Below are 14384 nucleotides of genomic sequence, written 5' to 3' on the forward strand. Positions count from 1 at the left end.
TTTAGTTTGTTTGGGATCTTCTTCATGATGTGCCAGATACACCAGCGGTGAATTGTTGTTAGCATGCATAGCTCAATTGCCCTTTGAATCGATGCGCATTGATCAGTAAGAATGCCTTTTGGTGCCTTCCCTCCCATGCAACGTAGCCAACACTCAAATAGCCATTTGAATGATTGAATGTCCTCATTTTTCATCAGCGCACATCCGAGAAGTGTCGACTAGCCGTGGTAATTCACGCCAACAAAAGAACCTAAAACCAAATTGTACCTGCATAAATAAGCGCGCCAAGACCGTGGTAAACCAAAAGATATACATTCAAAGAACATGAAAATATACGTCACTAAACGAAATACCTGTTTGTATTATAGGTGGTGTCAAATGAAACCACGTCTCTAAAATACTCAAATGCAGCCCTACTTCTTGCATCGGCCCAAAATGCATGTTTGATGCAGTGATCGCCTTCAAGGTTGAGCTCGAAGAAGAAATTTTGGTTCTTCTCTATCATTCTTAGTAGGTACTTCCCAAATTCTTTGGCATCGTCTTCTTCGGAAAAATTCCGTACTTCCCTTGTGATGTAATTCCTCACGTCTTTTTCTATAAAACCTAGTTCACGGTGGCTGCCAGCTGCTGCCACAAATGATTGGTAAGTTTTGCTCGGTCTGATTCCAGCTTCCTCATGGGTTTCAATGGTGCGACGCACAAACATGCTAAGATCCATGTGTTGTTTGAGCATCTCTGCCTGTTCTGGACAGCAAGGATGTGAGTGATTCAAAACAACTTTGGAAATTGTCCAAAGACCAACGTCCTTCATGTGTACATAAATTCTGGCTGGACAGTTTAGCCCAGCTGAGGGGTTTGTCTTCAGAGTTGGAGATATCTTGGATTTCCACCTCCCCTCTCTGGTGCATACAATTAGTTGATTCTTAATTTTGTCTCCATCCCGAGTCGTATTCCTTATTTTGGTAGAAAAACTGGCAAGTTTGGAATAATGTTTATAGAACTTTGCAGTTTCTTCTAGTGTCTCAAAAATCATCCCCACCTTTAGGACAAATCTTTTATCCACAACACAGCTGATCTGCACGGTGAACCGAAAACGTCATTAACGGTAAAACAATTCTATAATACTTACCGAACCGTCACAGTAAACGAAAGATAATCCATTATACAAAACCAAATTCGAAACAACTCTGTCTACAATTTATATATTATCAATTCAATTCAATTCAGATTCAGATCACCTCCAACCATTTAATTCAATTCAAATAAAATTAGCAATTGCATTCAATTGAATTCGATTCAAAATTCAATAATCCAAACCTCATCAAATTGATGCATTTCCGAAGAATAATCTAAATCGCACTCATTCAACTGATTTGAAGTTGATTCATTCATTGTTTTAATTCAAAAGTCCAGATCGAAGAAAAAAACAAAGAAGAAGAAGAACGATGAAGCTAATTACGTCAAAGTCAATCCAGATCCATAATGCAGAGAACAAGAAATTTTATTAGGTTGAAGAAGAAGAAGAAGAAGAAGAAGAAGAAGAAGGAGGTTTACGTTGAGAAAGGTTTACGTTAAGAAAAGTTTATTATGCAGAAAAAGTTTACGTTATATACGTTATATGAGGCGCGTGTATAACAAACGACTGTGAGATGGGAGAATGCGCGAATGGAAAAAGTTACTTAAATAATATCTATGTATTTTTTATATAGATGTTGAACTTTTCCGTTAAAAATTTTAAAAAATGTATTTAAATGTGAAACTATTAAATAATTCAAATGCTAGGGATCATCGAATGATGTGCCCTGTTTCACCCGAAAAAAATAAAGAAAATAACATGAGTGTAGATTGTAGTTTTCGAGATACATAGGTAAATACACAGATAAATGAGTGGCTGAATCTGCTGTGAATAGCAAAATATCCTACGCATTTATTTTGGGGAGAATTACCATAAACATGACGTGGGTTTGGGCCCATAATATTGAATACCTAAAGACAACAAATACCGCCCTTCTCTTCCCTCTCCTCAAATCCAATACAGAGTCGTCCTCCATACATAACACATCCCCCAACTGGATTCGATTGGATTTCCATATCCAAAGCCACAAAAATTAATTAAACAAAACAAAAATATAATTAGAACCCTAAAATGCAAAATCCCTCCTTTCTTTCTTAAGTCTTAACCCCGTAGCCCCCACCACCCTCCTCTCTAGTATGGCCAAAAAGAAACCCATCCCTCAAGAACCACACCAAGACCAAGACCCGCCGCGGACAACACAAAAAATGGAACAAGAAAGTGAAACTAACTCAGCGCAGATTCAGAATCTCAAGAACCTCAACGCCAGGCTCCTCCAAGAAACCACCGACAAGAGGCATCAGTTGGACTCCCTCATTGAAGCCAACAAAGCTTTGCAGTCCAAGCTCGACCGTTACGCTTCCGAAAACGGCGCCGTTAAGGAGACGCTTTCCGTTACGGCGGATAAACAAGCAACCTTGGAAGTCGAGCAACACGTCCTCCTCGCGTTCGCGGAGACGCAGGCCAGGGAGATGAGTCTCCGCTTTGACGAGGTCGTGGCTGAGCGAAACGACGTCGTCGCTTTGAAGCGAGAGGCGAGCGAGCTTAGTATTCGGTTGAATGAGGAGAGGGACGGTTTGAGGAGTGAGCTTGAATGTGCTGTTCGCGAGGTTAGGAGTGTGAGAGAGAAGCTTCTAGAAGCTGAGATGAGAGAGAGGACTGTTCGGGAGGAAGCGGAGAAGCTTCGATTACAACGCGAGAGGTTGGTGGAGGAAGGAAATGTGAAAGAGAGGGAAATTGAGGACTTGAAGAAGGAGAGGGATTTGTCTGTGAGGTCACGTGAGAAGGGTGATGCTGTGATTGGGAAATTGAAGGAGGATATTGAACGTGCTGTGAGGGAGAAGAATGAGATTGAGAGGGCGAAAAAGAAGTATGAGTCGACGATCGTTGGTCTTGAATTGGAGATTAAGGAATTGAACGAGTCTTTGAAGGGTTTGAAAGGGGAAGAGGCTTGGATGCGGGGGAGGATTAGGGAGCTGGAAGAGAGCCTTGGCGCGGCAGCGACTAAGGAAAAGGAGATGGAGATGGAAGTGAGGGCATTGGTGAATGAGAAAGAAGAATTGGAGAAGAGAATTGAGGCGTTGAATGAGAGTAAAGATGGTGTTGAGAAGGTTCTAGGCACAGTTCGGAAGGAGTTGGAGGCAAAGCAGCAAGAGATTGATGTGGTGATTAGAGTGAGGGACGAAATTGAGCAAGTGAAAGCTCAGCGGGAGGATGAAATTGTGGAGATGCAGGGAGAAGTGGTTAGACTGAGGGATGCTTTGGAGAAGCTGAAAGAGTCATGTAAAGAGTCTGAAGAGAGAAACCAAGTGTTGTTAACCGAAGTTGAACGCTATAGAGGCTCCTTTGATGGAGTGGTGGTTGAGAAGGATAACATCAGAAAGGCATTTTTTGAGGAGAAGAGCAAAGTGGAGAATTTGGTGTTGCAAGTTGCTGGGATGGAGGAAAGACTCCAGCAAGCTGAGACCGAGTTGGATCAGATGAGAACAGAACGAGAGAAGCTAATAGAGAAGAACAAGATGATAGAAGGCCATGTAGATGCATTGTCAAAGGAAAGGAACGCATTGCAGAAGAACCTTGTCGAGGCTCAAAGAGTGACGGATGATTTGAGAGCTAAAATTGAGCTTTCCTGTGTTAATTCAAACTTGGCCTTGGCATTGTTGAAGAACACTTCTGCACTTGTGTGTCAAAGCAAGGATGGTTTGATAGAGGAAGTAGTAACCGATGGGAAGAAGATAGAGGAAGATGTTCAACCATTCGTCGAAGAGCTTGACGCAATAAGGAAGGCATTCAAGAACAAGGATGAGATGGTAGATGACATGAAACAACAGCTTGAATCGCTGCATAAGTCTGTGTCCGAGGCACATAAGAATAGGAACTTGTGGACTGTGATATCCTCTGCAACTACAATTTTCGCTGCGGTGTTTGCCGCGTATGCTGCTAGAGGACGCTGATCGGTTGCACCTCTTTCCTCTTCTTAGATGAGCCATTTTGGTAACAGGATCAACGCTTACCTTCTATACTACGACATAAGAACTAGCTAACCTGTAGTGAATAAGATCTGGATAATTTGTAGTGAGTTAAAGAACATGTTGGAATATATGCCTGATATTCATAATGAAATGAGCAATGTGCTATTTTGGTGTTAATAACAGTTTCTGTTGTTTTATTCTGCATGTTCCAAGAATCAATGCTGAGACAACTTTGTTCCGGAAAATTTCTTTTAAGGAGGAAGAGATTTTGCCCTCCACAAATGATCTTCACCCTTCACAGCTTTGTTTCCCATCCCCCTATCTTTCATACGAGAAAAATGCAATTATCAGGTATTAAATTGAAAAATAAAAAATTAAATGGTAGAAAAGGAAAAGATGTTTACCAGTCTCTTTCAATTATTTCTTGACTTTTTGTAGTTGATTATATCATGCTAGGAGTTGGCATTATTTTTGGTGGAAAAAAAAATCATGAGTTGTGGGTACAAAAGCATTAGAACTTGTGTAGCGGATTTTGGCCTTGCGTTAATTTGTTTGCGGGGAAAAATACTAAGGTAAATCAATCCGTAAGATTTATTGGTGCATGCAGCATGCTTATTTGTGAGTTATGACAAAGGATTGAGCAATAAGCAATTGGACAGTTAAGTTGCATAGGCAACAATGAGCGAATAAACTGTTTAAGTAATGAAATATCCTTGCCCGTCTCGATTATGTTTTTAAATATGAAGTGAACCAAAAAGGAACAAAAATAATGGGTCACGCCAAATACAACGTTAATACCATTCTGCAATTTCTCTACATGATATCATGATTTAAGATGTTGAGCTTACTGTTAAAAAATAAAAATTGTTGAGCTTGATGAGTAAAAACTAAAAAGCATGATTCTACAAGAGCGTAAAAGAACACGTCATATTTCTCCAACCACATGAATGTCAAACCACAACAAAACATCAGACAAAGTTATGCCTAACAAATAGATGTACATAAGACAGCATCTTCAATAACTAATCAAAATTCATAACACTAGCAAATGGGGAAACACGTCCCCCTCTTTTTTCTTTTTCTTTTTTTTTTTCAATGTTTCTTGGGATGTGTTACCCTCTCAATAGCAGTAGCACTACCTCGTCTTTCTTAGTCAAGACCACTAATTTGTATACGTATGTTGCTGTCCCCTTGTTGAATGTCAGAAGATTGAGAATCTCTAAACAGCACCACTATCCTTATACTATTAACGTTAAACATTCCATTCTCCCTCTTAACATCATAATCAGTTAATCACGACCTCCCAAGGAGATCAAGAGGAACGGCAGCAGGATCAAATTCAAAAGAACCTCTAGGAACACCTTCCCTTTCACTACCAGTCATCTTGCATGACGGAATTTGATGCGAGAACCGATATAACTCATTAGGTGGAATGGAAAATGTGTTCTTTCCATTCTCATTTTTCTGAAAGACGCTGATAAATCCTTGAACTTTACTGAGAAAAGCAACTTCAGTGCCAACATTTTCAGTGAAATTTGATAGGATTTCCACAAAATCGAATTTATAATTTGAATGATCTTCTGGATTTGAACTCCATTTGATATCCCAATCCATGAAAATTGCCCAAGTTTCTCCCTTCTTGGGATATATCAGATAAGAACCTCTGGTACTTCCTTTCAAACAGCCTATTTGGTGAGAAAACATACAAGCATCTGTAGTGTTCTGAGAACCAGAAAGTCTGAACTTACCACAAGCAACAGGCAAATCTGCATTATGCCAATCAATCTCACTTTCATTACCTGGGTCAGGTTCTAACCAAGTAATCACAAGCTTGAAAGGGGAGAACACTTTCTTTATGAGAGCATAAAATCTTGGCATAGCATCAGCAGGATCATAAATAGCCCAGAATTGATTAACAGCAAAACATTCCTCAGCCTTGTGCTTCTCAAAATTATTGAATTCTGCATCAGGACAAATAATGTACTCCGCATCAGACGGGCCATTTGAATTAAATGGAGAGCAGTGGTCCTCTTTTGAGGTTCTAAGACCAGGATCTGCATTGGACATCTCCCTTTGAATATGAGAGTGCCCAATTTTGCTTTTGTTCTGTGAAAATGCTTCTTCAGGTGGATCACAAACTTCACTTCTCACCTTTCCATTCTGATCGGTTACCCCAGCAGCAGAACTAGCAGGATTACTGTTATTGGACAACCCTCCACCTGCAGGCTCTTCCTTTTTGGAAGGGCTCTCCAAATCATCATTATCATCGCTTTCAACATATGAAACATGCACCCTTTGCCTAGAAGATCTCCTAGCATTAAGTGTAGAAGGATCAACCCCATTCTCCTGAACGTTGGCATCTGCTTTGCCTTTGCCATTGCAATAGTTGAAATTTTCTCTTGGATCTGGGGCTGACTGTCTCACTCTCTTACTTCCAACATTTGTTGGGTGCTGTGATTCAGTTGTTTTGGTCCCTTTAGATGCAGAAACATTGCGCTTTGGTTGCCCTCTAGCCGCAGAGCCATCATTACTCTTTCGACTTTTATGATGCCCACCAACTCCATTAGCAGCACATTTCTTCATAGACACTGGCACGGAGTTCTCTGCATTTCCTCCACCATTACTTTTTGAAGCAGGTTTTCGGGCACCCTTCTTTCGAGCTTCCTTATGGATAGTAAATGCTGCCCCTGTATACGCTGGTGAGACATTCTGGTTCCCCAAAGCATGAAAGGTATTGAAACATTTATAACAATGTAAGGTTGTGTTCAAAATGTTTTTGTAGTATGGGCACTTAGTACTACAATGTGGGCAAGATGCCCAAAATAACTGTGGTTCGGGCTGATGATGGCCATTACCAAAGGTGGGGTTTGGAAAATAACTGTTCTGATAATTTGTTGCATTTTGAACATTTCTTGCAGTGAATGCAGGTTTCACAGAGACCTGATATTTCATGTCATACACAGAACGTTTTGCTTGGTCACCCAACACTCTGTTGGCTTCCCCAATCAACTTGAAAGCAGCTTCTGCACCAGGAAATTTGTTCTTATCAGGATGAAGGAGTAGTGCAAGCTTCCGATAATGCTTCTTTATGGTTGCTTCATCGGCCAATTGTTCTGTCTGAAGAATAGCATACCAGTCCATGTCAGTTCCACCAGTAAGTTTGTTCTGTGCTGCATTGTGAACCTCACAAATTGTAAGGATCTGAGCAATGTTTTCAACATCGGTATACATTTTCTTTGCCTTCAGAGCAAACTTGAGCCCCCCTTGAAAGTCACCCTGTTGCATTTTACTTTCAGCAACTTCCTTAGCCCTCAATGCCTCATCCCTGTTACACTCCATGGCTGCAAATTGGTATCAGTATCCAATCAGCCTAGCACTCTCAATCTCACAGTAAAATGTAGAAATTCCAACTTCTTGTAATTGCTGCTTACATTCCACAAGCAGCACAATATTTTAACCTGATTAACACAAGCAAAACAAGATAAAATTATGTCAAACCACCAATACAAAGCATTAGCATGATTCATGCATGCAAACACGTACACAAGAACATTATACATTCTGAAACAAGCAATTAGGTAAAGGCAAACAAGTGAAAGATATATTTTTATATATAATTTCTTTTAATCAAAAGCAGTCAAAACAACAAGATATGTTGATATAATCTATAATCTATCATAATTCAATTTAAAACCCAAATTAGGCTAATCCCAATGCACAATCGAGTTAAACCCCCAAATGAATTTAGAGTGCATGACAAGTTGACAACAGTTCAAATTTCAAATTCGGTTATTACGATTCTAATGATAACAAAATGCCCAGGTTTCAAGAATGAGAGAAAGAAGACAAACCCTAAATTCTAGGAACATGATAGTATAATATAAAATCTACCATTGTATCCATAATCTATTGAATAACTAGCAAACTCAAATTGCATCTCATTTTGAACTGAAACGTTTTTTTTCGAGGGAAAAAGTTAGGGCATACATTTTCATAAACAATGAAGCCTGGGATTTTGGTCTGAACCCTAGTACCTATTTCAAAGTGCAAGTAAACAAACCAGAAATTACTTACATTACACAGGGAAAAAAAAGTAAAAGACAGAAGTTCCATATACACAGATACAAGTTACGCATTCAGTATTAAACATTAGACTGAAAAAAGACGGAGAAGAGTGAGAAATGAAAAAGCTTCTGAATACAAGTTAGAAATAGAAAAAAGCAGGCGCGTATGAAATGAAAGCTTGAGTTAACAGAGAAGGAGCATAGAAACATAACCAAAAAGAGTAGCTTGAGTTAACATAACCCTAACGCTTAGTGATCAACGTATAGCGACACGAGTAGAAGAGAATGGAACAAACCTAACAGTAGCTTCACTGAATAACAGGGTTCCAGAGAGAGAGAGAGAGAGAGAGAGAGAGGGCGCACGAACGAGTAGTGTAAGAAGAGTGGTCACTGTGTGTGTGAGAGTGGGAAAAAGAGAGGACGGTATTAAAGCGGGAAATGAAAAACAGATGCAAAATTTTGGGAGGCAAATTTTTAAAACGGAAGAGGGAAGACGACTAGACGGCGGTAGAAGCAACGCCAGAAAAGCTCCAATCATGCTAGGTACCAATTAGGGTATCCGTCAATAATAGTTGCGCATCGTGTTATCATTGCGTCTGCAGGCGTCTTGTCGTCTGTCATCGTCATTTCTTTTGTCACGCCGTTTAAAAGAAACATCCAAAAAATTACAAAAAAAAAGATAATTTACACAAATAAAATGATTGAACAAATTCTTTACGCAAACACAACATTGGCAATTTCCATACGCAAATGCAACAAATGCAATTGTATGTAATCCGTTATACCCTGTAGCGGAATCTAATTGCACGTAATCCGCTATAGGCTATCGCGGATTACATTGAGAATTTCAATACTCATAATGTAGCGGTTTATGCTCATATGGTGATATACTCATAATCCACTACACCCTCTAGCGGATTATGAAGAGTGTGGAAGCTTGGGAAGATGCCTAACAATACCAGTCTAATAGTAACAACTTGTGATGCAAAATGTACCAAGTTATACAAATACAATCTTCATAAACAATAAGCCGTAGAAATATAATAGGCACCAGGCATTAACACTAACACGGATTAAATTACTACATTAGTCATAAGTCATAAGTCATACAAATAAGTCGGAACTAACACAAACACACCAAAGGCACTAACACTAACACCCGAAAACGTAAATTGCTACATGAGAAAATAAAATTCAAAAAGCTAAAAGCACACAGACTAGAAGTCCTATGAACTACCGGCAACGGTGGAGCCTCTATGGGGGCAAAATCTACGCGTGTGCCCAGGTTGTCTGCAGAGCCCGCATCGCTTCGGTCAGTTAAGGTTGGCCTCATCCATGTTGTTCCGGATTCTGGTAGACCTTGGTCGCCCATCATGACAACGCCTCAAGTTGGGGTCCGGAATAATGGTCGAACCGTCATAAGGTGGCCAAAGTCCCTCCGGTATTGGCGGCACAAAACCCATCTGGTACACCCTGAACACCTTCTGCATGGTATAGAGCTCATCGACATAGATAGACTAGTCAAGCCGTGACTGGGCACAACATGCAATCGCATGGCAACATGGATAATGTAGAGCCTGAAAGTATCCACAGTCGCATGTACGATCCTGAAGGGAAACTCGGTACGTCCCAAGTGAAAAGCTCCCGGTCGATGTCGTCTCGACAACGGTGTACTCAGACTAGTGTCTATCGAACAGGGTGACAGTGAAGCATCTGGAGTCTTTCAAGTTGCACTCCATCGCCTTCATAAAAGACTGGCAGAACTTGGCACCGTTGGCCAAGTGAGCCTCTGCCATCACAAACAACTCCACTAGCCGACCATATGTGGACTTCACTAGGGCGGTAACCGGAAGATTCCGTGTACACTTCAGAATAGAATTAATACACTCAGATATATTAGTCGTCATGTGACCGAATCGTCTGCCACCATCCTGGTGCTGAATCCACTTATCGTATTCTATTCTGTTCGCCTAATCACACATTACCAGATTCTCAGTCCTATTATATCAAACCAATAGTGAAACCCTGCCTCAGTCTTCGCATAAGCAGCGTTCACAAGCAAACGCTTTGCATCCGTGCCCTTGAAACTGAGTGCGAAGTTAGCTGCAACATGCCGAATACAAAATGCTCAGTACGCATGAGGGAGTAACCACCCACTTTTAGGGTTTTCTAGTGCAGTCGTTGTGCCTATCTGAGATGACCAATATCCCTTGTTGTGGAGTCACATGTTGGCGCAGGTTGGTCAAGAAGAAAGACCACAACTCGGCATTTTCCCCCTCCACGAGACTAAAAGCAATAGGCAAGATGTTGGAGTTCCCATCTTGAGCGATGGCCAAGAGCAAAATCCCTCCATATTTGCCATACAGATGAGTACCGTCTATGCTGACCAATGGCTTGCAGTGTCGGAAAGCTTCAACACAAGGAGGAAACGTCTAGAAAAGACGATGAAAGTACACGGTCTGGTCATCGACGTCATCACCGACTCGAACCGGAGACGTCTTCAACAAGGCAACCGTCCCCTCCATGGTAGACTGCACACCAAGGATCCAACGAGGTAGCTCGGCGTAGGACTCTTCCCAGTCCCCGTATATCTGTGCAACCGCCTTCTGTTTTGCCAACCACGTCTTCCTATAAGTTGGCTTGAACCCGTACGTTCCTTCGATAGCTTCTTGCAACACCTTTATCGATATCGCCGCATTGGCTTGAACTAGAGGAAAGATCTTCGCACAGATCACGTGATAATCTAACTGTCGGTGGTTGCTTGATATCGATGTAGCCAAGCATGTGTGTGGTCCGTTGTACCATCGAACCTCCCAGGTTCCCTTCCGTGCTCGAAGGCTGATGCGAATCATCCACGTGCAACCCTTCCTGAACTCCTTACATCTCCCATGGTACTTAAGATGATCCGACTCTATCACTCTGTACTCAACACCGCGCCGAATACTATAATCCTTTACAGTAAGCATAGCTTCCTCCTTACTGTGGAAAGACTGGCCAACTGAAAATTCAGCTACAGAATTTCCCTCCTGCAACCCTTGACCCCCAAAGGTTGGTGCTGACTCCGTCAGTTGGCCGATGGCTTCCGGATCCAGGGTAGAATAATGTGCAGGTTGCTCATGTGTGCCGGCACTTGACGGTGGTTGACATGTTGCTGAGTTTGTCGGAATTTTATCATCGCTGTCCCCTCCAATGTCAGCAGGCACTTCGTCGGAATCATCCTCTAGCATAGCATTTTCCACCCGATCCGGTTTCCCCTCACGTCCTACATCTGGAGATGGATGAGTTGAGGTGAATACCCTAACTGGACCGGCTGGCCGATACTCCAACAAACACTCAAGTGCAACGACGGACATCGAGGTGGAGGCACCCCCCCATCGTGGTGGACTGAGGGTTTGGAGCGGATGCACCAAAACTATGGATCCCATGTTCCAGCTTCGCAAATAACTCGTGTATCCTCACTTCCGGGAAACTCCGATGACAATGAAACAACACTTGCATATCTTCATCTGTTCGTAACACGAACGTTTCATATTGCACACCGGTTGACACAACCACAATAGGAATATTGTAGAACAGCTTCTTCATCCACTTTGTGCCACCCGCGCCCAACTTCTGCAGTATACTGCTCTTCAGATTGAACAGTGTATCAGACGACCTGACGAAAACTCAGTGGTTCTCTATCTGTAAACTTCACACCGTGCCTCCTGCTCTTTTTTATTTTTCCAGAATGGTGCACTAACACCAAAAACCTCTCTTCACTCTCCATCCCTCAAGTTACGAATGAATGAAAGTGACACTCTACACAACTTGCTAGGTATATATAGGCATCTTCCCAAGCTTCCACACTCTTCATAATCCGCTAGAGGGTGTAGCGGATTATGAGTATATCACCATATGAGCATAAACCGGGTGTAGCGATTTATGAGTATTGAAGTCCTCAACATAATCCGTGATAGCCTGTAGCGGATTACGTGCAATTGGGTTCTGCTACAGGGTGTAGCGGATTACATACAATTGCGTTTGTTGCATTTGCGTTTGGAAATTGTCAATGCTGTATTTACATAAAGGATTCGTTCAATCATTTTATTTGTGTAAATTGCCCAAAAAAACATTTAAAATTATTAGAAAAAACATCTAAAACTTAACATTTTAAAGAAAGAATATATATATATATATGTGTGCTTGAAAGTACCACATACATAAGGTCATAACCACATGCATTTTCAATTTCCGAGTGAGACAAATTTCAGTCTCCAACAATTACATGATGTAAATTAACTCCGTTAAAATACTGACGATTTTGGCAGATTCGGCCACAATCCTAAAAATTCGCCAAAAAAAATTTTGTTATGTGATATTAAAATAGTCGTTAAATTAAATTTTATATATTTTACATATTTTAAATAATTTATTTGTATTTTAATATATTATTATATATATTTTATTTGAATAATTAATTTAATAATTTTTAATAAATAAACAATTATATATTTATCATTTTATATAAAAATATAAATATTTATTATTTACATATTATTTCTCATTTTCATAGCCTGTATAAACGAAATTGAAAATGTTTATTTTTTATTTCAATTTTTACAATTATTCCCAGCAAAATTATGATATAAAAAGTTTTAATGCAATTTAGTTAGTATGAAATTAGGGTAACTATTTTCAACAACTTATTAAGAATTTTTGTTTTTGATTTTTTTTAATATATATGAAATGCATCGAATGAAAATAAAACCTTTATTATAAGATATGAAAATGTATTTATGGATATTAGATTGATTTAAACCGTTAAGATTACATATAGTTAATAAATGGTATATAAACAATATATTTATAGTCATTAAATTTATGTGAAAATATATTTGTAGTGATTATATTTATATTTATTATTTTTAATTTTCATTAAAATATAATTGTTTTGTAGGGACCTATTTGTCCCTAAAAATTTAACTATTTTATGATAGAGTGATGCTCCAAATCAATCTATGAAAATTTTAAATTGAACAATTTAATTTTCAACAAATTTTAATTGCTAAATTAGTCCTTAAATTTGTATTTCATTAGACAAATCAATCTTCAAATCATATTCCAAATCATATTATTCGTTTATACGAAGGAACTGATATGAAGAATTTTTAAAAATCTTAAGCACTATTATATTTTTATTAAATAACAATCTAGATTGATTTATCCAATTTTTTAATCAAAATTTGATATGAGAATTGCTTTGTCAAACATAAAAGATTAGAGACTAATTTAGTGATTAAAATTGATTACAGATTAAATTATTTAACTAAAAGTTTTTTAAAAATAGATTTGGGATATTGCTCTTTTATTGTCAAACTAATTTCAAGAACTAATTTGTTTATACTTGCAATAAATTAGTATGACATTTTAAAATGTTTGGGGGTATTTAGTCCTTTCAAGTATGGTCAGAAACTAAAATGAATATTGAATCAGAAAACTTAAATTTAAACATTTTTTAAAAATCAGACCAAATTCAAGCTAGACTACTTGCAAGCTGCCTAGTCAATTTCGGTCCCTAAGAAAGACACAACATCCAAAAGAAAAATATAACCTAAATTAGAGCTAATAATATTATTTTTGATAAACTAGTCTTTATTAACAAATATTGACAAATCAATTAGTTATAAAATAATTTAATGTAGAAGTCTACATGGATTCGGATAAGGTGTTTAGTTAGATTCAATTTAATCCTATTTTCAATTAGGTCGTTTTTAATGTCTAAACCTGATTATAAATAAATTAATCCAAACCAAAAATATATTTTAGTATTATCTTAATTCAAGTAATATTATGTAACTAACTAATACTAGGTTTAACACTTTTATCATTATCAATTAACTATTTAACACAAATTAATTTTAAAAAACTAATCTAATTTTTTTATCTACAGTAATTAAAACAATATAACTAAATAAAAAGTTATTGCAAAAAAATATACTTACTTGTTGTTGATGAAGATGAAATTGAAAATGATGATTATGAAGATGAGGTGCTAGAGAATGAGGGAAGTGGCTTCAGTTTTGAGTTCAGCAGAGAGAAGAAAGAATTTTTGAGTGTGTTATGCTAAGGAAGAGAGAGAATGAGAGTTGAAAGTGAGAGGAAGAGAGAGAACATGAATATTGAAGAAGGAGAAATCACTGAGTCATGAATTAAGAGACTATAGACACGTGTCATGTATGCGCACAATACACATAAGTAGGGACGGACATAAAGAAGGTGAGCGAAGGTTTTGGTCCC

At 38.8% G+C, this 14384-nt stretch overlaps 2 protein-coding genes across 4 annotated transcripts; one reads left to right on the top strand and one right to left on the bottom strand.

The window, feature by feature from the left end:
- On the top strand, positions 1995–4239 carry LOC107618581 (cingulin). The gene has a single exon (XM_016320689.2). It carries the CDS (start codon positions 2212–2214, stop codon positions 4024–4026), a length of 1815 nt encoding a protein of 604 aa, XP_016176175.1. The 5' UTR covers positions 1995–2211; the 3' UTR covers positions 4027–4239.
- On the bottom strand, positions 5300–14237 carry LOC107618549. Of its 3 annotated transcripts, none has more exons than XM_016320639.2 (2): positions 14090–14237; positions 5300–7502 (listed from the first exon to the last, which is right to left on the bottom strand). In XM_016320639.2, the coding sequence occupies exon 2, from the start codon at positions 7381–7383 to the stop codon at positions 5338–5340; it is 2046 nt and encodes a 681-aa protein (XP_016176125.1). In that variant the 5' UTR covers positions 7384–7502; positions 14090–14237; the 3' UTR covers positions 5300–5337. The 3 variants fall into 3 exon arrangements, with proteins under 3 accessions (XP_016176125.1, XP_016176123.1, XP_020966567.1); XM_016320637.2 differs by lacking the exon at positions 14090–14237 and adding an exon at positions 8405–8680; XM_021110908.1 differs by lacking the exon at positions 14090–14237 and adding an exon at positions 8032–8078.

The sequence above is a fragment of the Arachis ipaensis genome, chromosome B09 (assembly GCF_000816755.2).
Source record: "Arachis ipaensis cultivar K30076 chromosome B09, Araip1.1, whole genome shotgun sequence".
NCBI classification, from domain to species: domain Eukaryota; kingdom Viridiplantae; phylum Streptophyta; class Magnoliopsida; order Fabales; family Fabaceae; genus Arachis; species Arachis ipaensis.